General features: G+C 38.9%; 1 protein-coding gene across 3 annotated transcripts in view; it reads left to right on the forward strand.

The window, feature by feature from the left end:
- ACBD6 (acyl-CoA binding domain containing 6) overlaps window positions 1–25,067 on the forward strand; it is a 198,876-nt gene that overhangs the window by 164,743 nt on the left and 9,066 nt on the right. For all 3 annotated transcript variants that reach the window (XR_013968020.1, XM_080824395.1, XM_080824396.1), the window contains one exon: window positions 10,965–10,995. Coding sequence is in view for 2 of the 3 variants with exons in the window: in XM_080824395.1 (XP_080680521.1) it covers window positions 10,965–10,995 (31 nt within the window). In the remaining variant the exon portion in view is untranslated. The remainder of the gene's footprint in view (window positions 1–10,964; window positions 10,996–25,067) is intronic.

Below are 25,067 nucleotides of genomic sequence, written 5' to 3' on the forward strand. Positions count from 1 at the left end.
CACTCGGTAAAATGTTTGAGTGCTTCCTGTGTCCCAGATACTGTCCTAGGGATGTAACAGTCAAAAGGTCAGACAAGAGTCCTATCTTTATGGAGCCCATAATCAAATAAAGATGACAGATAAATGCGTTTTTAAACTATAAATTGTAATAAGTGCTATGAAGGAAACAACCAGAGAATTGAACTGAAGAATAACAGTAGAAGGTGACCTCTTTGAAGCAAGTAGTGAAGGAAAATTTCCTCTACATGATGAAAGAGAGGCTAGGACTGGAAGGATGCGGAAGGATCCAGCCACGTGGAGAGCAGGAGGAACAGCGTGTATGAGATCAGGTTAGAAAGTTAGGCAGGGGTAAATTATGCAGGGTTTCCTAGGCCCCATGGTTCTCAAAGTAGGAAATGGGAACCCCTGGGAGTCCTGATCTTTTCAAAAGTATTTTCGTAACAACAGTAAGACACTAATTGCCCTTTTTTACACTCATTCACTCCTGTGTATGCAGTGACATTTTCCAGAGGCCTCATGACACGGCATCACAACAGATTGAATGCTGAATGAGATACAAATATCCGGTTATTTTCTGTTTAGCCAGGCATTAAGGAGATTTGCAAAAATGTAAAATAATGTCAGTCTTCTCACTATGTTTTCTTCTCCTTTGGAAAATATATTTGCATTTAAAAAATTAAGTTACTTCTGGGGCACCCGAGTGGCTCAGTCAGTTAAGCATCCAACTCTTGATTTCAGCTCAGGTCGTGATCTCAGGGTCTTAAGATTCTCTCGCTCCCTCTATACCTCCCCCTACCCGCTTGTATTCTTTCTGTCTAAAAATTAAAAACAAAATTTAAAAATTAAGTTTAATTAGTTAATTTAATTTAATTAATTAATTTAAAAATTAAAAAGTTAGATAACATGTAATGATTTTTAAATTTCTCAACTTTAATTTCTAATATGGTAAATATTGACAGATTTAAACCACATAAACAAAAACTCTTGGAGTCCTCAGTAATTTCGAAGGCTTGATGTACAAGGGCCTTGAGACCAGAAAGTTTGAGAACTGTTATCCTAGGTCATGGTAAGAGTTTTGCACCTTATTCTAAAAGAGCAATGGAAAACCACTGAAGGATATTAAACCAAGGTGGTGATGTGATCTAATTTAACTTTTGAAAAGGCCACGCTCTCTGCTGTGTGAGGGATAGACCGCAGTGGGTCAGCAGGGGGAGGGGCCGGGGCACAAGTATGAAGGCACCGCATTAGCCCAGGTGAGAAGGTTGGAGGATTGGACTGAGGTGGAGCTAGAATTGCTAGAATTGCCATAGGGAAGTGCTACAAACTAGGTGGTGTAGAAATATAGGAACTAATTGTTAGTAGGGCCATCATTCCTCTGAAATCTGTAGGGGAGAGTCCTCCCAGCAATCCCTAGCATTCCTTGGTGTATAGATGCATAACTCCAGCCTTTTTCTGAAAAGGTCACAGTCCGGAGTACTGAGAGTTGGGATTTTCACAGGCGATAGGAGATGGGTAGGCCACGAGGATGAAGAGAAACGAAGACGGGTGTTTTGGAAGTGGAACCAGGAGGAGTTGCTGATTGAATAGGTTTATAAAGATGAGGAAGAGAGAAGGCAAGGACGGACCTCACATTTCTGGCTTGAGAAGCTACATAAACGGGAGACGCAAACAACATGCTGTCTATTAACATGAACGCTTGCAAATGGGACCGTGTTTCTCAGGGGGTAAATTTCCAGAGATGGCATGGCTAGGCCCTCGTTTTCTTAAGTATGCTCATGCGTTTATTCTTCTAGATATGCTTTAGGATTACTAGTACTGTTTTAGCTTTATTTAGTATTATCCCATCAGGTCCTCCTGACTTAAAGAACCAGATATAGTAAAATTGTAGCCCAATTCACCTAGGTATTCAGAGAATTTAGGCAAAAAGAAAATAAAAATGGGAAGGGAGAACACGTGCCCTGAAAGAAGTTCTCATGGTCAAAGTGACATAGTTAGAGTCGGCCAAGTCCTTTGAGATCCAAAAAGTATTTCACATTAAACTTCTGGATGGGCATTCTGGCTATGTGTTTAGTACCATATGGTGATATTTACTACAGTTTCCCCTGCTGGATGAAAAGCTGGTGTCAGGTAAAAATGTTTAAGTTCCCTTAGTAACCTGATGACTTTAAAGATGTCAGTTATATTACTAGGTAACACACATATAAAAATGACCCTCTGGGGGTGCCTGGGTGGCTCAGTCCATTAAGTGGCTGCCTTCAGCTAAGGTCATGATCCCAGGGTCCTGGGATCAAGCCCTGCATCGGGCTCCCTGCTCAGTGGAGAGCCTGCTTCTCTGTGCTGATCTGCCTGGGTGGCTCAGTGGGTTAAGCCTCTGCCTTCAGCTCAGGTCATGGTCTCGGGGTCCTGGGATCAAGCCCTACATTGGGCTCTCTGCTCACCAGGGAGTCTGCTTCCCCCCTCTCTGTCTCTGCCTGCCTCTCTGTCTACTTGTGATCTCTGTCAAATAAATAAAATCTTTTATTAAAGATTTAAAGATTAAAGATTTAAAAAACAAACAAAAAAACAAAAAACAAAAAAATGATCGTCTGATTGGAAATTGCATCTGGGCTGGGAGGAACTGCAAAGGAGTGATAAGTATTGGATGGAGGCGCTGTACTTTGGACTGTCCTGTTTCTTGTAATTGGCATATCCGCTATGTGACCCTAGATGCTGTTGTTTCCAGGACAGTGGCTCCTATAAGACAGCAGGGCTTCTGAGTCCGGGTAGATTCCGTACCCACTTTTATGGATTTCTTCTCCTTGCATGTGAGCTATATCTCCTTAGAGAAGAGATAACTCCTAGATGGCTAGGCGAGCTGTCACGTGAATTATGCAAAGCCGCCATCAGACACTGCCCTGCTAGCAAGTTCTGAATGGTCTCTGTCTGAAATCCTGAATACACTGATGCCAGGTGTGCTCAGGTGCAGGAGTCTGAGCATTAAGTGAACCTAAGAGGACCACCTTGTGGGTGCGGCAGATACGTCGTCCATCCCCTCCTCTCAGCCGCTCCCTCGAGCGGTGCCTCTTTGCCTCCTGTCTGTCTCTCTAGCAGTTTCCCTAGCAGGTTGAAGTCAGTGCAGTCATCTCAGCTCCAGTTCCAAACACAGACCTGTTCTCAAGAACGTTTGTGTAGATGTGAATCCGTGCGTTTGCCTTACAAGGGATGAGTAATCAGTACACTCTGCCTTCGCTTGTTCTCCTTTCAGTCATTTTCTTGTCACATTTCGCCATTGTGTGGAGGGTTAGATGAGTGTCCAGAGGCTGGAAGAGAGCAAGTCGGACAGTGACACCTGACTTCTCCCCAGGCTCATGAACCCAGCATCCTCAGGTCTCCAGGAAGTGACTTTCAAGCTCCACCTGTGGGGTCCCTTCTGGTGACGGCGCTGGCAGCTGGTGCCAAGTGTTCAGGGGCTGCAGGTTGGTCCCCATCTCAGCCAGAGCTTTTCCGTTTGCCTCAGTTACTTCCACTCCAGATTCCCTGCACACAGACCCCCTCTGAGTGTGAAAAATACACATACGATGAAAATCACTGACCAAGAGAATGTAGCTCGGCGCTCAAGATAAAATAGAATATACAGAACTGTGACAGACTTTACTGCAGATTATGTAAGACCATCACCAGTCCCGCACTCAGAGACCGTTTCCTGATTTTAGACACCACTTGAAGAACTTGCTGATCTGATCACCAGCCCTCGGCAGAAGTAGAAAATGTTAGGAGTTTAGGCACATGGTCAGTAATAAGATATTTGATAATCCTGTGATGAGGAAAAGCTGTTTTTAAAAAAAAACACTAAAGTAAAAATAGATGAAAAGCAAAAGTAGTCTGGGGTCATTTAATGAAAGTCCAAATAAATTTCTATACCTTCATGTCCTAAGAAGGCACCATTTATATAATATGTATAATAAATTGTGTTTTTTCACTAATTTGGAAAGATATATGCACCCCTATGTTTACTACAGCATTATTTACAACAGCCATGATAGGGAAGCAACCCAGGTGTCCATCGATACACAAATAGACAAAGAAGATGGGTTATATATGCGCAGTGGAATATTATTCACCCATGAGAAAGGAGGAAGTCCTTCCAGATAAGCAACAGGGATGGACGTAGAGGACGTTACACTTTATGAAATAAGTCAGAGAAAGATGAATGTCACATGCTATCACTCGTATGTGGAACCTAAAAAAACAAGTGAAGAAACAAAACAGAAACAGTTGCATAGATACAGAGAACAAGCTGACAGTTGCCAGAGGGGAGCGAGTGGAACGAGTGAATGAGTGGGGAATGAGTGAAATAGGTGAAGGGAATTAAGAGGTGCACACTTCTGGTTTTGAAATAAGTCAGTCACTGGGATGAAAAGAGCAGCATAGAGAGTAGTCAGTAATACTGTGATGGCATTGTGTGGTGACGGGACTTCATTTGTGATAAACTTTTCATAATATATATATAAATACAGAATCACTGTTCTGTACACCTGAAACTGATTATGTATCAACTATACTTAAGTCTCTTAAAAAATGGGAAAAAAGGATGTTTTTGTTTACTCATATTCCCAGATGTTTACTTGCTGCCAGACATCATCGAGGGCCATCATGCATTTATGATAACTCTAACTCAAGAGTAGGTTCTATTATCTTCCATGTTCTTCATGCAGAGTGATAAGAAGTAAGGTACTCTAGAGGATTTATAGGGGTGGTGTTTTAATTTTTATTTATTTATTTTTAATTCAGTTAATTAACATATGATGTGTTACTGGTTTCAGAGGTAGAGGCCAGTGATTCATCAGTCTTGTATAACACCCAAGGCTCGTTACATCACGTGCCCTCCTTAATGCCCATCACCCAGTTACCCATCCCCTCACCCACCTGCCCTCTAGCAATCTTCGTTTTGTTTCCTATGATTAAGAGTCTCTTATGATTTGTCTCCCTCTCTAGCTGCATCTTGTTTTATCTTTTTCTCTCTTCTACAGGTTGTATGCTCAAAGGGTAATATTCCAATTGTTTGAAAAACCTCCTGACAGGTTTTTCACTCTGTAAAGCTTCCAGTTAAATGAAGTATTACTGTACCTACTTTTTTCCTCCCAGGGAAGACAGGAGGATACCTATAACCTTCAAATGAAGGCCTAATTCATGTATCCAGAAAAATTCTTAGAAAAATAATCATCAAATACATTTTAAATATTCTAAATCGTCAGATTACTTTTAATCATATTCTTTTATAGAGTCACAGATCTCATAAAGAGAAGTAGTATATTCCAAGCTTAGAAATATTAAAAATTACCCAGAATTAAATTACTAACTCATAATTTTTATCACTACTTCTGATTTTTCACTAATTTTCTTGTGTGCCTCCCTTACCATGTATTCACTTGAAATACTATTTTTAAAATAAAAATTTATATTTTAAATATCAAGTTACTGGATAAGAACAGCATCTCTCATTAGACACATGGGAAAATCCATCCCTTCTATGTAGCTCTGATGATTTTAATGTTTGTGCTGCCCTTACGGCTGCATCTTTAGAACTAATATTGGTAGAGATGATAGATCAAGTCTGAATTGAATTAGAGTATCAATATCACTATGGTCACAAAAATAGAAATCTGGCAATACTCAGAATTTTCTGCTCACAGAGAACATCTAGGAAGCATGTTATTTCTGTGCCTATAAATTTACATCTTTTTTTTTTTTAAGATTTTATTTATCTATTTGACAGAGATCACAAGTAGGCAGAGAGGCAGGCAGAGAGAGAGGGGGAAGCAGGCTCCCTGCTGAGCAGAGAGCCCAATGCGGGGCTCGATCCCAGGACCCTGAGACCATGACCTGAGCCGAAGGCAGAGGCTTTAACCCACTGAGCCACCCAGGTGCCCCACATCTTTTATTTTTTATTATATTCCCTATGCTGTAGTTTTCATCTCCCTGACTTTTTTTTTTTTTAACTGGAAGTTTATACCCCTTAAGCTTTCTTATCTATTTGACATGTTCCCTGCCTAACTCCCTTCTGGCAACCATCAGTTCTCTGTATTTAAGAAGAGTCTGGTTTTTTGTTTGTTTGTTTTGTTTTGTTTTTTAGATTCCACATATAAGTGAAATCATACTGCATTTGCCTTTCTGTGATTTATTTCACTTAACATAATACCCTCTAGGTCCATCCGTGTTGTCCCAAATGGCAAGATCTCATTCTTTTTATGGCTGAATAATACTCCCTAGTATGTATGTATGTTTGTATGTATGTATGCATGCATGTATGTGTGTATGTGCATATGTATATGTCATATCTTCTTTATCCATTCATCTGTCATGACTCATGAGTTGCTTCCCTATGCTTCTATTAATAATGTTGCAAAACCATAGGGGTGCACATATCTTTTCAAATTAGTGTTTTCATTTTCTTTGGGTAAATACCTAGTAGTGCTATTACTGGATCATATGGTATTTCTATTTTTAATTTTTTAAGGAACCTCCATACTGTTTTCCACAGTGGCCACACCAATTTACATTCCCACCAGCAGTACATAAGGGTTCCTTTTTCTCCAGAGCTTTGTCAGCACTTGTTATTTCTTGTCTTTTTGATTCTAGCCATTCTGACAGGTGTAAGGTGATATCTTATTATGGGGTTTTTTAATTTTTTGAATTTATTTTTATTATTTTATTTTATATTTTTGAGAGCAGGGCAGAAGGAGAGGGAGAGAATCTTAAGCAGACTCTGTGCTGAGTGTGGAACCTGGTGTGGGGCTCGATCTCAAAACCCTGGGATCATGACCTAAGCTGAAATCGAGAGTTGGACGCTTAACCGACTGAGCCACCCAGACACCCCTTACTGTGATTTTTGACTTGCATTTTCCTGATGATCACTGATCTTGAGCATCTTTTTCATGTGTCTGTTGGCCATACAGGTCCTTTGTCCATTTTAATTGGATTATTTGTTTCAGGGGATTGAGTTGTATAAATTCTCCAAAAAAAAAAAAAAACCAAAACACTACTCTTGTTTACCAGCAAAATGTCAGGGTTTTTTGTTTGTTTATTTGTTTTTGAGTATTGTTGACACACAATGTTACATTAGTTTCAGGTATACAACACAGTGATTCGACTTCTCTATATGTTAGTCTACACTCACCACAAGTGTAGCTACCATTTCTGCCTGCCCCCTGCAATGATATAGCAATGTCATTGACCATTTTCCCTATACTGTACCTTTTATTCCTGTCTTATTCATTCCATGACTTAATATTTTGGGTATTAATCCCTTATTGGACATATCATTTGCAAATATCTTCTCCTGTTCAGTGGGTGCCACTTCATTTTATTGGTGGTTTCCTTTGCTGTGTAGAAACTTTTTATTTTGATGTAGTCCCAATAGTTTATTTTTGCTTTTGTCTCCCTTGCCTGAGCAGACCTATGTAGAGAAATACTGCTAAGGCTGATGTCAGAGAAATGACTGCCTGTGTTTTCCTCTGGGAGTTGTATGGTTTCAGGTCTCCTATTTAGTTGTTTAGCCCATTTTGTTTATTTTTGAGTGTGGGGTAAGAAAGTTCTTCAGTTTCACTCATTTGCATGTAGCTATCCAGTTTTCCCAGCACCATCTATCAAAGACTATTTGCCTCCTTTGTCATAGATTAATTGGCCATATAAGCATGAGTTTATGTCTGGGCTTTTTGTTCTGTTCTGCTGCCCTGTGTGTCTGTTTTTGTGCCAGTACAATACTCTTTTGGTTACTACAGCTTTGTAGTATATCTTGAAATCTGGGATTATGATACCTTTGGTCTTGTTCTTTCTCAAAATTGCTTTGGCTGTTCATGCTCTTTTGTAGTTCCGTATTAATTTTAGGATTATTTGTTCTCATTCTGTAAGAAAAAATGCTGTTATTATTTAAGGATAAGGATTACATTGAATCTGTAGATTGCTTTGGGTCGTATGGACATTTTAACAATATTGGTTCTTCCAGTCCATGAACATGGAATATCTTCTCATTTGTTTGTGTTGTCCTCAATTTCTTTCATCAGTGTTTTATGGTTTTCAGAGTATAGATCTTTCACCTCCTTGATTAAGTTTATTCCTATGTATTTTATCCTTGTGGTACAATTATTATTCTTTTTTAAAGACTTTATGTATTTATTTGACAGAGAGAGACACAGTGAGAGAGGTAACACAAGCAGGGGGAGTGGGAGAGGGAGAAGCAGGCTTCCCGCCTGGCAGGGAGCCCGATGTGGGGTTCCATCTCAGGATGCTGGGATTATGACCTGAACCAAAGGCAGACGCTAAATGACTGAGCCACCCAGGCGCCCCATTTTGGTACAATTATTAATGGGATTGCCTTCTTAATTTCTCTTTGTGCTGCTTCATTATTAGTGTATAGAAATGCAACAGATTTACATATATTAATTTTATATCCTGCAACTTTACTGAATTCACTTATCATTTTTAGTAGTTTTTGGTAGAGTCTTTAGGTTTTTCTGTAGGTAGTATTGTCTGCAAATAGTGATAGTTTCACATCTTCCTTACCAATTTGGATGCCTTTTATTTCTTTTTCTTGTCTGATTGCCACAGCTAGGACTTCGAGTACTGTGTTGAATAAAATGGTGAGAGTGGACATCTTTGTCTTATTCCAGATCTTAGAGGAAAAGCTCTGTTTTTCACCATTGAATATGAAGTTAGCTGTAAATATGTTAGCTGTAAAATATGTGTATCTTGATTTAGAAATATCGCTCTTAATTCAGTTTAATAAACTGCTTTTAGCAGTGGGAAAAAAAGCAGACTCGGCCACAGAGTTTTATTTATAGGAAACAGTAGTGTTATTGGTGGCTTAATGTTAAAGGGATAAAATAAAGTTTCCAGTATATCAGTTGTGAACAAAATATTTAATATTTTCATTAGTACCTCATTTGGTGAAATTAAATATATTTCTTATATTTGATAGGGTACACAGTCTGGAGACAGAAGAAAACTAAGTCCTTAAAGAAATAATTATTAATAAAATGGAGATGTGATCAAAATAAAGTAAGAAAAGATTAGTGCAGAATACATGTGGGGAGAGAAATAATCTATAAATTCAAGAGAGACCAGTTTGCTGTGTACACATATAGACAAAAAAGAATCTACAAATCAAACTGAATATAGTAGTCATTTAGCACTTAGTTAACTGTCAACTGAATCTCCTGTTCATCATTGGTTAGTCCTTCACTGCATTACTGTATCTGGTATTATACGTCACACTATAGTAATTATGTGGGGACTTTTTTTTTTTAATTCAGGTAAAAGAAAAAAGGTAGGTCAAGAAATTAAAGAATAAATGAATGAGGAAAGATTAAAGTAATATATTCATTCTCTCATTTCATGAACATTTTATATGTCACACCCCCTATATGCAAGATACTGTGATAGAAACTGGGTAAAAGACATAGTACTTGCCTGCAAGAAGTTTACTGTCTTAGTGGAAGAGACAGGTAAGTGCATATAGTGTGCTCGGCCCAGTAGTGGAAAAGTGCCACCTAACCCCACCTGAGGAGTTGGGGAGGTTTCCGGAAGAAGCTTAACTGTGTGTTAAAGGTTAAGGGATTTCCTTTTCCTATAAGATTCCAGACTAAATAATCTGAAAATTCTCCCACCACAAAACACCCAGCAATGCAGAATAAAATATAACAAGCATCCCTTTAAATCATAGCAGAGCTTATTTAAAAAAAAAAAAAAGCAAGATAATTCTCCAGGAGCCCAAACAAACACAGCTAAGAAACAAAATTGTAAGTCTTAAAATAAAACTTTAAAAAACCCAAAGTTTTAAAAAGAAAGTAGTAAGTTGCCCTGAAGGGGTTGGCTGGTCTCAATACCCATGACACAGAGATCTCAAAGAAAAAATGATAGGTCATAATATCACCCTTTCTCAGGTGTTCACAATAATTAAGCATTTATTCTTAATTACCAGGGGCACAATAGTGGCTATGCATATTACTAAGTGAATATCAAATTGCTAAATTCTACTTCTTACTTTTACTTAATCCTGATTTATTTGTTGCTAATTAATATGATCACTTGCTCTCAAAAGGCAGCATTGCTAAAAGGTACTTAATGTTGTGCTATAATTAGTATATATAGTTAGAATATCTTGGTTTTAAAAGAATAAAAAAATGAACTGAACTATTGGAATTATCTGTGGGAACTTTTGACTTTCTTAACTTCTAGGACTTTGCTTTGAAATCACATTTCTTTATGATAGTTGATCTGGTGGTATTTGATAATATTACAAATATTATATATTATAATATTATAGTTTGTGACTATTTAAAGGGGATTAAAAAGCTACTAAGTTTTTTTAAGATTTTATTTATTTATTTATTTATGAGAGAGAGAGAGAGAGAGCGCGAGCATGAGTGGCGGGAGGGGCAGAGGCAGAGGGAGAAGCAGACTGCCCGCCGAGCGGGGAGCCCGATGCAGGACTCAGTCCCAGGACCCCGAGATCATGACCTGAGCTGAAGGCAGCTCCTTAACTGACTGTGCCACCCAGCACCCCAGAACCACTAACTTCTTTGAGAAGTTCGCAGACTTCTTAGATTTGGCGATAAACTTAGAAAAAACATTATAATACTAACCGAGATAAAGGATATACAGTGTCAGGTTTTTGTTTTTGTTTTTTTTTGTTTTTTACCACTAATTGAGTAATCAGGCTGCCAAGAGGTTCCCTTTGGTTTCGTATCTGCAGCCTGGTTGTCTGGGACTCTGCTGTAGCTGCTGTGATGCTCAGGTTGCCGTTCAGCCAACCTCCTGTTCTCCACGGTAGAGAGCTTGGTCAGATGTCACTGGAAGGCTTACAGAACTGTGTCTGATAAACCTACAGAGCTTCAGCATATCGGATATATTTGCTGTAGCTTATGTGCATTCATACTTCTGTAATAATGTAGACTTCTAAACTGTGCTGTTTGTTTCTTTTACAGGATAATGAAGGTCAGACAGCTTTACATTATGGTAAGATATTTCCAGATTATTAATAATCATAGTAGAAAGTTTTCTCTCTTTGTTTATTTCAACTTTGTCCAACCCTATGTAGTGCTTAGAAAAATGCCTGGTCAGTTGGTACAGCCACTGTGGAAAACAGTATGGAGGTTCCTCAATAGAGGAATAGAATTAGAATTTTAGAAATTTAGAATTTTAGAAAATTAGAATAGAAATAGAATTAGCATTTGATCCAGTAATTCTAGTACTGTATATTTACCCAAAGAAAATGAAAACAATAATTCAAAAAGATATGCATCCCTGTTTGTATTGCAGCATTATTTATAATACCCAAGATACAGAAGCAACCCAAGTGTCCATTGTTAGGTGAATGAATGAAGATGTGGTATATATGTGTATTATGTATACGTACACATACACACTAGGAAATACTACTCAGCCATAAAAGAAGAATGAACTCTTCCTATCTGCAATGACATGGGAAAACCTACAGGGTATAATGCTAAGTGAAATAAGTCAGTCAGAGGAAGACAAATGCCATATGATTTTGCTCATTTAAGAAACTAAGAACTTGGGGCGCCTGGGTGGCTCAGTGGGTTAAGGCCACTGCCTTCGACTCAGGTCATGATCTCAGGGTCCTAGGATCGAGTTCCTGTGTTGGGCTCTCTGCTCAGCAGGGGGCCTGCTTCCTCCCTTCTCTCCCTGCCTGCCTCTCTGCCTACTTGTGATCTGTTTGTCAAATAAATAAATAAAATCCTTTAAAAAAAAAAAAAAGAAAGAAAAAAAGAAACTAAGAACTTAAGAAACAAATGAACGAAGGAAAAAAGAGACAGACTCTCGTACAGAGAACAGGGGCACCTGGATCCCTCAGTCAGTCAAGTGTCGGACTCTTGATCTCAGCTCAGGTCTTGATCACAGGGTCGTGAGTTCAAGCCCCATGTTGGACTCCATGCTAGGCTTGGAGCCTGCTTTAAAAAATAACAACAGGGAACAAACTGGTGGTTGCCAGAGGGGAGGTGGGGATTGGTGGGGGGTTGGTGAAATGGGTAAAAGAGATCAAGGCTATACTTATCTTGATGAACACTGAGAAATGTATAGTATTGTTGAACTATCATATTGTATATCTGAAACTAGTATAATACTGTTATTAATTATACTTGAATTTTAAGAAATAATATAAAAACAAATTTAAAAAGGAAAATGGTCACTAGCAGAAATACACTAATTTTTTGTCTAAAAATATATTAATAACCTCTAAAGTTGGAGATTCATTAACATTCTTAAGGTAGCATTCATAGTAAATTGAGCCTTTCTATACCATCAACAGAAATGGAGGCTCCTCCAGTCCCCCTTTGAATATTCATTATTTCATTCTTGGTAGTGTCAGTGACAACTGAGGTGCTAGTCATCATCACTGTAGGAGCTCCAGTCTCTCCTACAAGAAATACTTTCTTGATGTAATTGAAGTGAAGAAAAATAGATTTGATTTTTTAACTCATTTCACTTACTGATTAGCTTAGTTGAGTAATCTTCACTTAACTTACCTATAAAGTAGAAGATAATCTGTAGGATGGACATAATGTGGCTCTTACAGAGTCCTGGGTAGATTCAGTGAGATACAAGATATTGAGGTATTTTGTAAATAAAACACTTAGTAAGGTATCCTTACTTTTATTCTATTTGGGTGTGAATATGGTTGAGAAAAGACAACCATCAATATTTAAATCAGATTAAGGATCAAGCACCTTCAGACTTCGGGAAACAGAATACAGTAGGCTCTTTTGCCAGTTTTGCCCATCCTAGACCACCACTCAGTAGTAAATGACCCAGATGACCCTGGACATTTTTGTTCACTGCTTGTTAGCATTTGCTTGGGTGTCAGAAACCTCACTAGGTTGTCCAGGAGTCTAAAATATTGGGCTAGCTGTTAATGCTAACTATATTTATCAGCCTAATAATGAAGATGGAATATCACCAAATGCATGGCCCAACTTATCTCTGAGTTTAGCTAGTATAACCTGGGTACCAAAACCAGCACAGTCAGTCTCACATTTGAACATATATATAAAAATCCTAAATAAAATATTAGCAAATGAAATCCATCGTATTTTTTAGATGTGATCAAGTTGAATTTATCCTGGGAATTCAAAGATGATTTAACAGTTTAAACATTTATTAATATAGTTTGCCACAACAAATTTGTTGAAAACCATTTGGTCAAATCAGATGCAAAGGGGTGCCTGGGGGGCTCAGTGGGTTAAGCCTTTGCTCAGGTAATGATCTCAGGGTCTTGGGATGGACGGGCTCTCTGCTCAGTGGGGAGCCTGCTTCCTCCTCTCTCTCCTCCTGCCTCTCTGCCTACTTGTGATCTCTTTCTCTATTAAATAAATAAATAAAATCAGATGCAGAAAAAGCAATTGAGGAACTTCAGTACAGAATGCAATATAAAGAAGCAATACACAAAAGTGATTAAGACCCCAGGCTCTTAAGCCAGACTTGTGGATTCAAACTCTAGTTCTGCTACTGAACTTGGACAGATTATTTAATAACTTCAACTCATCTGTTTACTTATGGTGAGATAGGAGTAATAATAATAACCTCAGAGATATACTATAAACATATAATGGGCTAATCTATGTGAAGTGCTTAGGACAATGTCCAGCACCTTGTAGGTACTCAGTAAATGTTAGCTAATACGATTGTTTATGATAAAAACTCATAATAAACTAGAAATGCAAGGAAACGTCCGTGGCCTGATTATATATCAAAAAGTAGAACATAAATATAAAGAGCTAAGTCCTGGGCAAGTGCAGGCAGGAGATGGAGGCTCCCTTATTCTGTCCAGCATCCCCTCATGAAATGGAGGCTTGGGTGTGATACGCTGACAGTACTGAGGCCCTGATCACCCTTGCCTTGGCTCGCAAGGTGTAATGGCTCCATGCTGCGAGAGGCAAACCAGGCTGCCCCGACACTGCCACCAAGCACCAACTCCTAGAGCAGGGGGAGGAAGGGTGTCACTCAAAGAGAAGCTTGCTGCTGTCCCCACTCCCAGCTCTAGAATCTGGCTCAGAGATTTTGCCTAGGGGGAGAAACACACTATAAAACAGCTCCTAATCTCTTCCCAAAGGAACTGACCTCATTTGCAGTAGAGCCTGGAGAAGTTCAAGGCTAAGGGTAGTCTCCAGAGTAGTGGAGAGGATGGGAGAACACTACATCCGGAAGGAGCCTTCATCAGTACGAACAAGTACCAAACACGGAGCTTTAAGGAAGCCGCAATTTGGGTTGGTTTTTAAGATAATTTGTGCCCCAGTTGAGTGGTTTCCTTTGAGCACATTCAATATATTATCCCACTGTGTTCTGACCTTGAATATCTATTTATAGAAACAGAAGGAATCGGGGCGCCTGGGTGGCTCAGTGGGTTGAGGCCTCTGCCTTCGGCTCGGGTCATGATCCCAGGGTCCTGGGATCGAGCCCCACGTCGGGCTCTCTGCTCAGTGGGGAGCCTGCTTCCCTTCCTCTCTCTCTGCCTGCCTCTCTGCCTACTTGTGATCTCTGTCTGTCAAATAAATAAATAAATAAATCTTAAAAAAAAAAAAAAAAAGAAAAGAAACAGAAGGAATCTATATCTAGCAAAGCTGTCTTTCAAAAATGAAGATGTATTAAAGTCTTTCCCAGATAACAAAAACTGAGAGAGTTAGTTGCTGGCGGACCTATCTGACATGAAGTACTAAAGGAAAATATTCCACTAAAAGCAAATGACCCAAAAAGTAATTCAAATCCATATGAAAAAATAAGGAGCACTCATAAATGCAACTATATAGTTAGAAAAAAAACAGTATAAATACACACTTTTTTCCTCCTTTCTTTCTTTAACTGATTTTAAAAAGTAATGTCTAAAATAATATGTATATAATGTATTATTGGGCCCATAACATATACAAGTATAATATATTTGCCAATAACTGCCCAAAGGAGATGGATGAGAACAAAGTAACAGTGGGTTAAGGAAGTGACTACAGATGTTAAAGTAATTTTAATAATGTCTTGTTGGATTTGTAACATTAATAGGTGTAACAGGTATAACAACACTACCACCAAAAGAGGGAAAATGGAATAGAGATATATGGGAGTAATGTTTCTACATATCACCGTATAAATCTGAAGCTGGACTTAAACCACTTATGTGGTAAACCCTAGAGCAACCACTAAAGAAAAAACTCGAAACAGACATTTCAAAAATAATAGTTGGTGATTGCAGCACCCCACTTTCCGTAATGGATAGAACAGCTAAACATAAGGTGAACAAGGAAATGGAAGACCTGAACAATGCTATAAACCAACCAGATCTAACAGACATGTAAGAAACACTCCATCCAACAACAGAATATATATTCTTTTCAAGTGCACATAGAGCATTCTTCAGTATATACAATATGAAGGCCATGAAACAACTCAATAAATTTAAAGGAATAGAAATGGAGCAGTGTGTGTTCTCCAGCCACAGTGGAATGACATTAGATGTCAAGACTTGGAAACTCACAAATATGAGGAAACTAATCAACACACTCTTAAATAACAAGTGGGTCAAGGAGGAAGAAATTAAGAGAAATCAGAAAATACTTTAAGATGAATGAAAATGAAGATAATACATGCTGAAACTTACGGAGTGCAGCTAAAGCAGTGCTTGCAGAGAAGTTTATAGCTGTAAATGCCTATGTTAAGAAAGAAGAAAAATCTTGAATTAGTAACTAACTTAATCTTCCACTTTTAGACACTAGAGAAAGAAGAGCAAACAAAGCCTAATGAAAGCAGAAGGAATAATAGAGATTAGAGTAGAAATAAATGAAATAGAGAATTGAAAAACAATAGAGAAAATCAACAAACTAAAAATTAGTTCCTTGAAGCAAAAGAACTAGCTGTTCAACCCACAGAATTATGAAAAATAATCCATTGTTATATTTAAGCCACTAGATTTTGAGTAGTTTGTTACACAACAGTAGATAACCAAACAGTGCACCCCATACACATCAATCAGTTTTAGGTGAATTGAATGCATATATAAAGAAAAGCAAAATTAGAAACTTTTAGATTAATGGGGTAAATAATGGCTTATTGGGGCACCGGGGTGGCTATTTGTTAAGCCTCTGCCTTCAACTCAGGTCATGATCCCAGGGTCCTGGGATCGAGCACATCAGGGCTCCCTGCTCAGCGGGAAACCTGCTTCTCCCTCTCCCTCTCCCCTGCTTGTGTTTAGTCTCTTGCTGTGTCTCTCTGTCAAATAAATAAGTAAAAATCTTTAAAAAAAAAAAAAAAGAGAAAAGAAAGAAAGAAAACATTCAGGAATACAAATCATAATTTAAATTATGATAAGTACATTAAAATTTTAAACTTTAGACAAAAGATAGTATGAGCAAAGTAAGAATTCAAGGCACAGACTGGGAGAAGGTATTTGAAATGCAAATAACCTGCATAAGCTCGTTATTCAGATTATATCAAGAACATATACCCAGCCAATGAGACAATCAAATAGAAAAATAGACCCCCAAAATGGATAGTTCACAGATGAGAAGAGACAAATATCAAATAAACATCAAGAAAAGATGCTCGTCCCACTCATAACTCTCAAGAACTATGACTAATCTGGGATTATACCCTGCTTCCAAACTCACAAGTTAGCCCAACACGGTTTCCTGGGTTCTGGCAAAAAACACAAGACTGTTACTCACGGTACAGCAAGCAGTATGAGCTTGATGTTTGTGTCACTTCCTTTTGAGTTCCATGGGGGCTAAGCAGAACAGCCCAGGTAGATACTCCATACACCCTATATCATACCTTGGGAATCCTGAGCTTAGGGGCACCGGGTGGCTCAGTTGGTTAAGTGTGTACCTTTCGCTCAGGTCGCGATCCCAGAGTCATGGGATTAAGCCCTGCATCATCCAACTCCCTGCTCAGAGGGGAGCCTGCTTCTCCCTCTCCCTGCCACTCCCCCTGCCCACCACTCGTGCTCGAGCTTGCGCGCTCTCTCTCTCTCAAATTAATAAATAAAATCTTAAAAAAAAAAAAAAAAAAGGAATCTACCCTGGAAGGAAACACTACCTCTGTTGTCCAGGGCTGTTCACTACACACACATCCTTGAAAAAGAGTCTGGAACAGAAGCTGTCACTGCCTTTGTTCTCAAGAGGTACAGAATCCCGAAGAGTCCCGTGGAGAACCGTCTCCCAGCCGTAATCACTGGATGCAGATTAAGACATTTAGATGTAACTTGACATTGGTCAGACTGGCAACAAGTAAACAACCACAAACACTAGTATGAGGATGTGGAGCGACAGGAACACTCACATTTTGCTGACGAGGAGTATCAACTGTCACAACCACCTGGGAGATCACTTTGGTGAAATCTAGTGAAATTGAAGGTACACATACCCTACAACCCAACAGTTCCACTTCTCTTTATATAACCTAGAATATTCCTGGACATGGATGTGGTGAGACATGATTAAGAATATTTATTGCAGCATTACTTGTCGTAGCCAAAAATTTGTTTTATTAGCCTTTATATTCCTCTGTATGCCATACTTAAAATATTTATTAAAATTACACACACACACACACCTTGATACATATATACGTATTTTATGTTATCAAATACCTTTGAAAGGTGAACCATTAAAAATGTACATATACAATGCAGTATACAGGGAAAGTAATCTCTAGGCCCCGTCTGTAAGCAGCCTTCTAAAACAGGGTGCGGTGGGGCGCCTGGATGGCTCAGTTGGTTGAGCTTCTGACTCCTGGTATCAGGTCGCATCATAATCTCAGGGGCATGGGAGTGAGCCCCGCCTGGGGCTTCACACTCATCAGGGAGTCTGCTCGAGATTCTTTCTCTGCCTCTCCCTCTGCACCTCCCCCTGCTTGTGAGTGTGCACATGCACACACTCGCTCTCAAAGAAATAAATAAATAGATAAATCTTTTAAAAAATAGTGCTTTGGTTTCCCCATTTTGTAAATGAGGAAAAAGAAGTTAATAAACCTACCTAACGGAGCTGGAAATTCAAACCTGCATCTCTAGATTGACTAGGAATTGAGACAAAAGCAATTCCCTTCCCTTACATCTCTTCCCAGCACTCATCGCTCACTCCTCAAACACAGCTATGTGATTACTCTGGCATTTAGTGCCTCTAGTATCACCAAGAGCTGGCTCTCCTAAACCCTAATTTTTGACCCAGGAAAAAACTTTTCTTAGCCACATCCACAGTTGTGATGGCAGTTTGGGACAAGCAGGCCTAAGTCAGACAAGCACAGATAATTAGGAGAAGGAAGAAACTTCACAGTGATTATGGCGTTTTCAGTGCAAAGTTCAGGGCTACCCCCTTTTCCTGATGTCTGATTTCAAGAAGCAAACTTCTTTTATTGCAACATATGTGCCATTAGGTCAGAGTTCATTGCTTCGCTTAAAGAGATACCCCCTGCCAGTGTAGCCGCATGCTCTGCTGATAACCCAGTTCTGATTTTCATCCCCTTCTTTCCTGTTTCATCCACCATTCAGATATTTTTAGTGTCTTCTCTATGGCATGGGTTGTGCTTTCCTTCCGTTCTCCATCCAGAAACTGTAGACCCAGCTAAGGCAGACTGAATGCGCCCCTGAAAATGTAGATGAGTCACCTGTCAGCTGTAGCTAACCATGCGGGGTGAGCACCTCTGTGGAGGTAGGGAATGTGTCCATTTAAGCTTGACATACGCAAAATGCATTTCTAGATAGCAGCAGGATTGGAATTTTCCAAAGGTCTTCCTGATAGGCTTCAGAATAAGCTGTATTTTATTTATATATTAATACGGAAAAATTTCTAAGACACATTGTTAAGCGAAAGGATTAAGGTGCCGAACAGTGTAGATAGTGTGCTACCATAAGTATATCTGTACGTATTTGCTAGTAAGGATACACAAAAAGCCAGTGTTGCGTGCCTGAGGGAAGAGGAATTGCAGGACTAGAATACAAGCATAGGATAAAAAGGTTTTCCTATAAGCCCTTTAATAACTTCTCTATTTGGAGATGATTTATATATGTATGGAAGAGACATTGTTATATATAATTTGTCTGAAAATTAATTTTAAATTGCTTGAAATCATAATATCATAGGCTCTATTAGTATTGTGAATATGACTGACTTTCTTAATTGTATGTCATTCATTCAACAAATATTTTTGAGCACCTACTGTTTGCTAGATAAAATACACCAAAAATCTTCTTTAAAGGTGAAAGAATGTCCCCAGACTTTAGGTGTCTTGAACTCCCACCCAAAATGCAAGGATGAGACAATCATAATGGTAATTGTGTGAGCTAACACCACATCTAAGCTGGGAAAACCATGGGCTTGGGTTTCAGTGGTGCCACTGGAAAGGATGCTTCCTGAATGAGAAATAATGAGGTGTTGGAACAGAGACCCTGCACATAAGCCAGACCCTCAAAGGGCTATACCCTCTGTTTAAAAAAAAAAAAAAAAGGGGGGGGGGAGCTCCTGGGTGGCTCGGTTGGTTGAGCATCTGCCTTCAGCTCAGGTCATGATCCAGGGTCCTGGGACTGAGCCCCGTGTCAGGCTTCCCGCTGAGTTGGGAACCTGCTTCTCCCTCTCCTCCCAGCTACTGCTCATTCCTGCTCTCTGTCGCTATCTCTGTCACCCTCTCTCAAATAAATAAATAAAGTCTTTAAAAAAAATTAATTACATTAGAAAAAGTTGGCCCAACAGTGTAAGGAAGGAAGACAAAGAACCTTACCTGCCACGCACCAGAATTTTGAGTGGGGGGAGAAAAAGGCCCCATCTCATGTGAGTTTGGGGTTTAAATTTATACTCTGACTGTTTCATAAATCCATCAAGTGAAGAAATTAACATAACCTGTACCATAGGGTACAGGCTGGTACCCATGAGGGACCTGGGAAAGCAGATGCTAAACTTCTCTTGAGGGACACCGCCTCAACCAGGGCAGCACAGAAGTCCTACAGAAAGAAGCCCTGCTGAAAATGAGCTTGTAATCCAAAACTACAAAATCTACTTAAGTGATTGTCAGCAGTCATAGTAAACCTCAAGATTAGACTTTGAAGAACTTCAGTAGAACTACTGGATAGAAATTACCAGGGGTTTGTATAAAATCAATGGATGAAAAACATAAAAACAAGACTTTCCAAGAAAGAACAGATAGATTTGCAAGAGAACTATATGAACTTTGATAAATTTAAAAAAAAAACACAAATTTTACAATGGATAGGTTAAAATGCAGAATTAGCAGAAGTTTAAAAAAGAAGTGATGAACAGAAAAGTAGTTCTAAAGGCAGTACAGAAGATGAAGGGAAATGTGGAAGAGACCGTGAGTATAAAATAATAAAGTCCAGCATTTTTAAGTAGGAATTCCAGAAGGAGAAATTAGGTAAGAATCAATATTTGAAGATATATTTATTGATAATTTCTGTAATTGATGAAACACTCAAATCTTCAGATTCAGGAATTATGAGAATCTGATCAGGTAAAATATTCATCCAGTGGAAATCTATACAGCAATAAAAAAGACTATAACTACATGCAACACCTTGGATGAATCCCACACACTGTTGAGTTCAAGATGCCAGACACAAGAGTTCTAAGCATCCACTTACATAAAAGTCAAAAACAGGAAAAACTCATCTCCAGCGTTAGTAAACGGGATCCTGGTTTCCTTGGGGTAATAGAAAGGTGATATTTGGAAGGGCTTAACAGGGCAGCAGTGCTTCTGAGATTCTAATAATGATCTCATTCTTAATCTGTGTGCTAGTTAGTTATATGGATAAATTTATCTTAAGAAAATTTGTATGTGTGAGTTTGGTCCTCTTCTGTATTTAATTTATATATATTCTAATAAAATGCTTAGACACAAAAGACCCCCAAACCAAGATAGATATAAGATGGTGGTGGTGATACTGTTTTCATATACATAATCTCTTAACTTTTCCAACAGAATCTGACCTAGGCCTTGTTTTCTACATTTGCAAGTGAAAAACTGAAGTCTGGAGGGGCCATGCGACCTTGACAGGGTAATACAGGTTGTAGTGGCAGAGCCAAGGCGCCTGTCCAGGTCTTCTGATTCCACTTCCAGTCCTGTTTTCATAATTTCATAAATAATTACAGTCCTGGTATCCTTTTAAAGCAGACATTATTTTCTGGGTGATAACGCTTTATAGAAATAAAATAAATTAAAATTCTTTATCATTGGTTGCCTTAGTGAGTCAAGGCTATTTTTCGAAACTGTACTTTATCCATATCTGTGTCCATCCATGTGCTTTTATATTCTTGCTTCTGTTCACTGAGAGTTGTGACATTAATAAAAATTATCTCTGATTCAAGAATCCTACCCAAAATTGATCTAGTAAAACAACCTCTATTTCTGTCTCTCAGATTATATTATTCATTGCAGAAAGAACAGAACAAATACCATGTATATTATAATCAAGATAATTAAACACTAAAGTACTGTCATTAGTTAAGAGGTTTTGACATTACAAATATATAAAACTAAAATATTCTGACAACTCGGGAATATTTCATGAAATTAAGATTTTAAGTTTAATTAATAATCACTTATAGGAGTGATTCATTTTTAATTAAGATTTTTTTTACTAGGTCACTAGACTTTTGCTAGTTTTTAAGGTCATCAAAGAGGAGTTGGGCATGTAATAATAATAACAACCATTTATTAAACTCTACATGCTAGGGAACTGCTGGGCATATTTTATTCATTTAATCAGTTAGTATTGTTTAACCTTTTTAATTTAATAGGTACTCCATAGCTATTTTTTTATCTGATCTTATTTGATTTTAGGAGCCTTAGCCTATTTTTGTTAACTTTCATAAAACTGTAAGTATAGTTAAATCCAGTAAGTACAGACAATGTTGGGGATATCTTAGGGGCTTAGCTATTATTTTTTAAGAATTACAGTTTGGCTTGACAGCTGTCCTTGTGTTGACAGCTCTTCTGATTATAGCAGTTGTCAAACTCCATCCTTAAGCAGGTTGTAAATCCTGGCTTCTTCCGATTAAAACTGGGTCAGAGCCAATGGCAGGTTAACTAGAGGCCAGTATTCTACTACTGTATGTCTTCACTAGTTCATTCTCAATAGGCTTTGCATAACAGCATACTAAAACCCTTACTTGCCTCTATTTCACTTTGGTGTTTTTTAATCTTCAGATATCAGTCCTCCTGTTGTTATGTGATTAAACACAGTTCTTGCTGAAGAGTATATTAGTGTAAGTGTGGTCTTCCTTGTAAATGGCCTGTTAGCCTTCCCCTCCTCTCCCTCCACTGGGAATACTAACATCATTGCATCTGGGTCTCCCAGGGGAAATCAAGGCTTTTCCTTGCACGCGCAGTCATGTGATTTTGGAGTGGGCAGGCTTTGTATCCTCATGAGCCCTTGGGCTTCCACGTAAAGCACCATCTGTTCTGTTCCTTCCACACTGTTACAGGGCAGTGGGAGGAGGCATTAGAGTGAAAATAAATAAAATAAAAAAAGAAAGAAATTCATCATCAAAACCCTGAGGATTAATGGAGTCAGAAGGCTCGCTGCTCTGAATGAAAATTCATCTTCACCTGTGCCAGTGTCAGGGCTGCCTCTGTGGCACTTGACAAATAGAGGTTCCCAGGGTGCCATAAATTCAGCAACTGTTCTAATCCCTGTAGACTTGCTCAAGCTTTTCCGAGACAGGCTTATGACTGTTTTTGTATTTCCCAGCACATTGTGGGCACCAATATATCCCCTCATTAATTTGGCAAAATGTTAGCACCCTTCTCATCCCTCTCTCCTCTCCTTTGCCTTTGTCCATTTTGAGGGGGTGGGCAGCTCACACGTTTCTGAAAAGATGACTCTGCCTTGTGGATTGTGCTTTCCTGAAGATGCCAAAGGCGGAGAAATCAATTAACTAATGAATTTTGAGCAAATACTAAGATCCCAGCACTGTGCTATATGGAGAGGAGAATATAACAATGCATGTGATCAAGTAGCTCACCAGCTAGGTGGGGGTACAAAGCATATTTTTTTCCAAAAACTCTTTGTTGGGCGCCTATCTTTGCCAGTTGGCAAAGCCTTGGAACATGCAACACCTTGTCTGTCACAAACATAACTGACGCCATCTTCTTACCAGAATGAGATTCGCCTGTGTGGTGCCCTCTTGTCCTTGAAATTTGTCTTCCTCTTCTCTTTTTTTCTGTCTGTTACAACTTCCTGATTGCCTGTGCTCATGTCGGCCTGTCTTTGCATAAATCCCAGGCGTTCGTTAATAAAACTCCTTTTCTTTATGGACACCCTGTCCTTCACTCTGAAGTACTATTCTACAACCCTGAATTTCCTAATTTATTATTTCTTTTTTTTTTTTTTTTTTTTTTTTTAGTAGGCTCCACACCCAGTGTGGGGCTTGAACTCATGACCCCGAGATCAAGAGTGGCATGCTATACCGACTGAGCCAGCCAGGTGCCCCCTGAACTTCCTAATTTGAACCTCACTTTATAGTTAGACTTGAGCTAAAATTCCCTCCACATTTGTTTAGGTTAGGGGATTGTTAGATGGCCTCCTTAGCCTTTTCTCAGCTGGTTGGCTGTGGTCCTCCAGATGTGGAATTTGAAAATGTAAGCTCTACTCCTGAGTTAGTACTCATACCGTTATATCATATCTCACTGTTGGAAAAGTCACTTCACAATATGGCTTATGTGAAATTAATGCTTCTTTGTCTGAGGCGGCCAGCTTAGTGTCTTCGGCTGTAGTCCACATCGATTTAGCCTTGATCTTCATGCTTAGGAGTCTCAAGAGTTGGGTTAGACTTGAGAAGTGTGATCGGACAGTGGTAGTTATTATCCTGTATTACAGATTTATATACTTGGAAATTTATTGCCCTGATACCGCTTTAAAAGTTCCAGTTTTAAAACCTAACCAAGTGTTTTTTACAATAAGTTGAGACTGATAGCTGCGGCAAAAAGGTTAAATGATTATTTCTCAAAATATAAGTGTCACGTAGCTAGTTCTATGCAGGATAAATACCCTCTTCTCTCAACTACTTGACACTAGGCAATGTGTCTTTAACTTTGTTATATTTGGTAAGAGACTGCCTTCCATTGGAATCTAATTTGGTGTACAGTGATTCATGGTAAAACCTTTCAGAAATGTAAAATTAAAATGTCCATTATATTATTTGGGAGAGATTATTTTAAATTCTTCAAGGGCTGTTATAATCCTATATAATTTCTGTTGAATCCTAGGCCTTGGTGAAGATATTCTGTCTGTGACTTACGTGCAAAATGTAGTCTTAGCTCATTAACACCTGTCCCAGGACTGGAATAGGCAATTCTTGCCTTTTTCTACCTTTTCTCCCACTCTCTATATTTATTCATTCATTCATCAAATGTTGATTTAACATTGATAATCCCGGTAGCCCTCTAAGAAGTCCCACACCACTGGAGACAGAGATAGCATTCTCAAATGGTCTGACTTCAGCTCAGAGTAAAATTCTGCCCTCCACCTCTAGCACGCAGAACTTCCTCTGAGCCTATGCTATTACGGAGTAGGGTTTGGTGCCTGAGTTTGTCAAGGCAGGTAATATAAAGGATGGCCAAAGCTGTCCCAAGTTTATAACTCATCACAACGTGATTTTGGCTGCTGGCTTTATGCCATTTAACAGCTTATAGCAGGGAGCCCAGAGGAGGAAGCAGCCATCAGCAAAGAAGGGAGCCAGAGAAACTGTCCTTATCTGAGTAACAACAAAGAGCAAAAGAAGAAATATCACTACTAAATCATCTAAAACCAAACTCCCAGGGCGCCCAGGTGGCTCAGTCAGTTAAGCATCCAACTCTTGGTTTCAGCTCAGGTCATGGTCTCACTGTCATGGAATCGAGCCCCATGGCAGGCGCCATGTTCACTGCACATTCTTTCTCCCTACCACTCTGCCCCTTCCCACTTGTGCTCTCTCTGTCTGTCTCTCAAATAAGTAAAATCTTAAAAAAAAAAATCATACCTAACTCCCATAGTGTTCTGCTTCCACTTGAAAATATTTTATTCATCTAACAGAGAGAGA

This window comes from Martes martes (genome assembly GCF_963455335.1).
Source record: "Martes martes genome assembly, chromosome: 15".
In the NCBI taxonomy this organism is placed as follows: Eukaryota; Metazoa; Chordata; class Mammalia; order Carnivora; family Mustelidae; genus Martes; species Martes martes.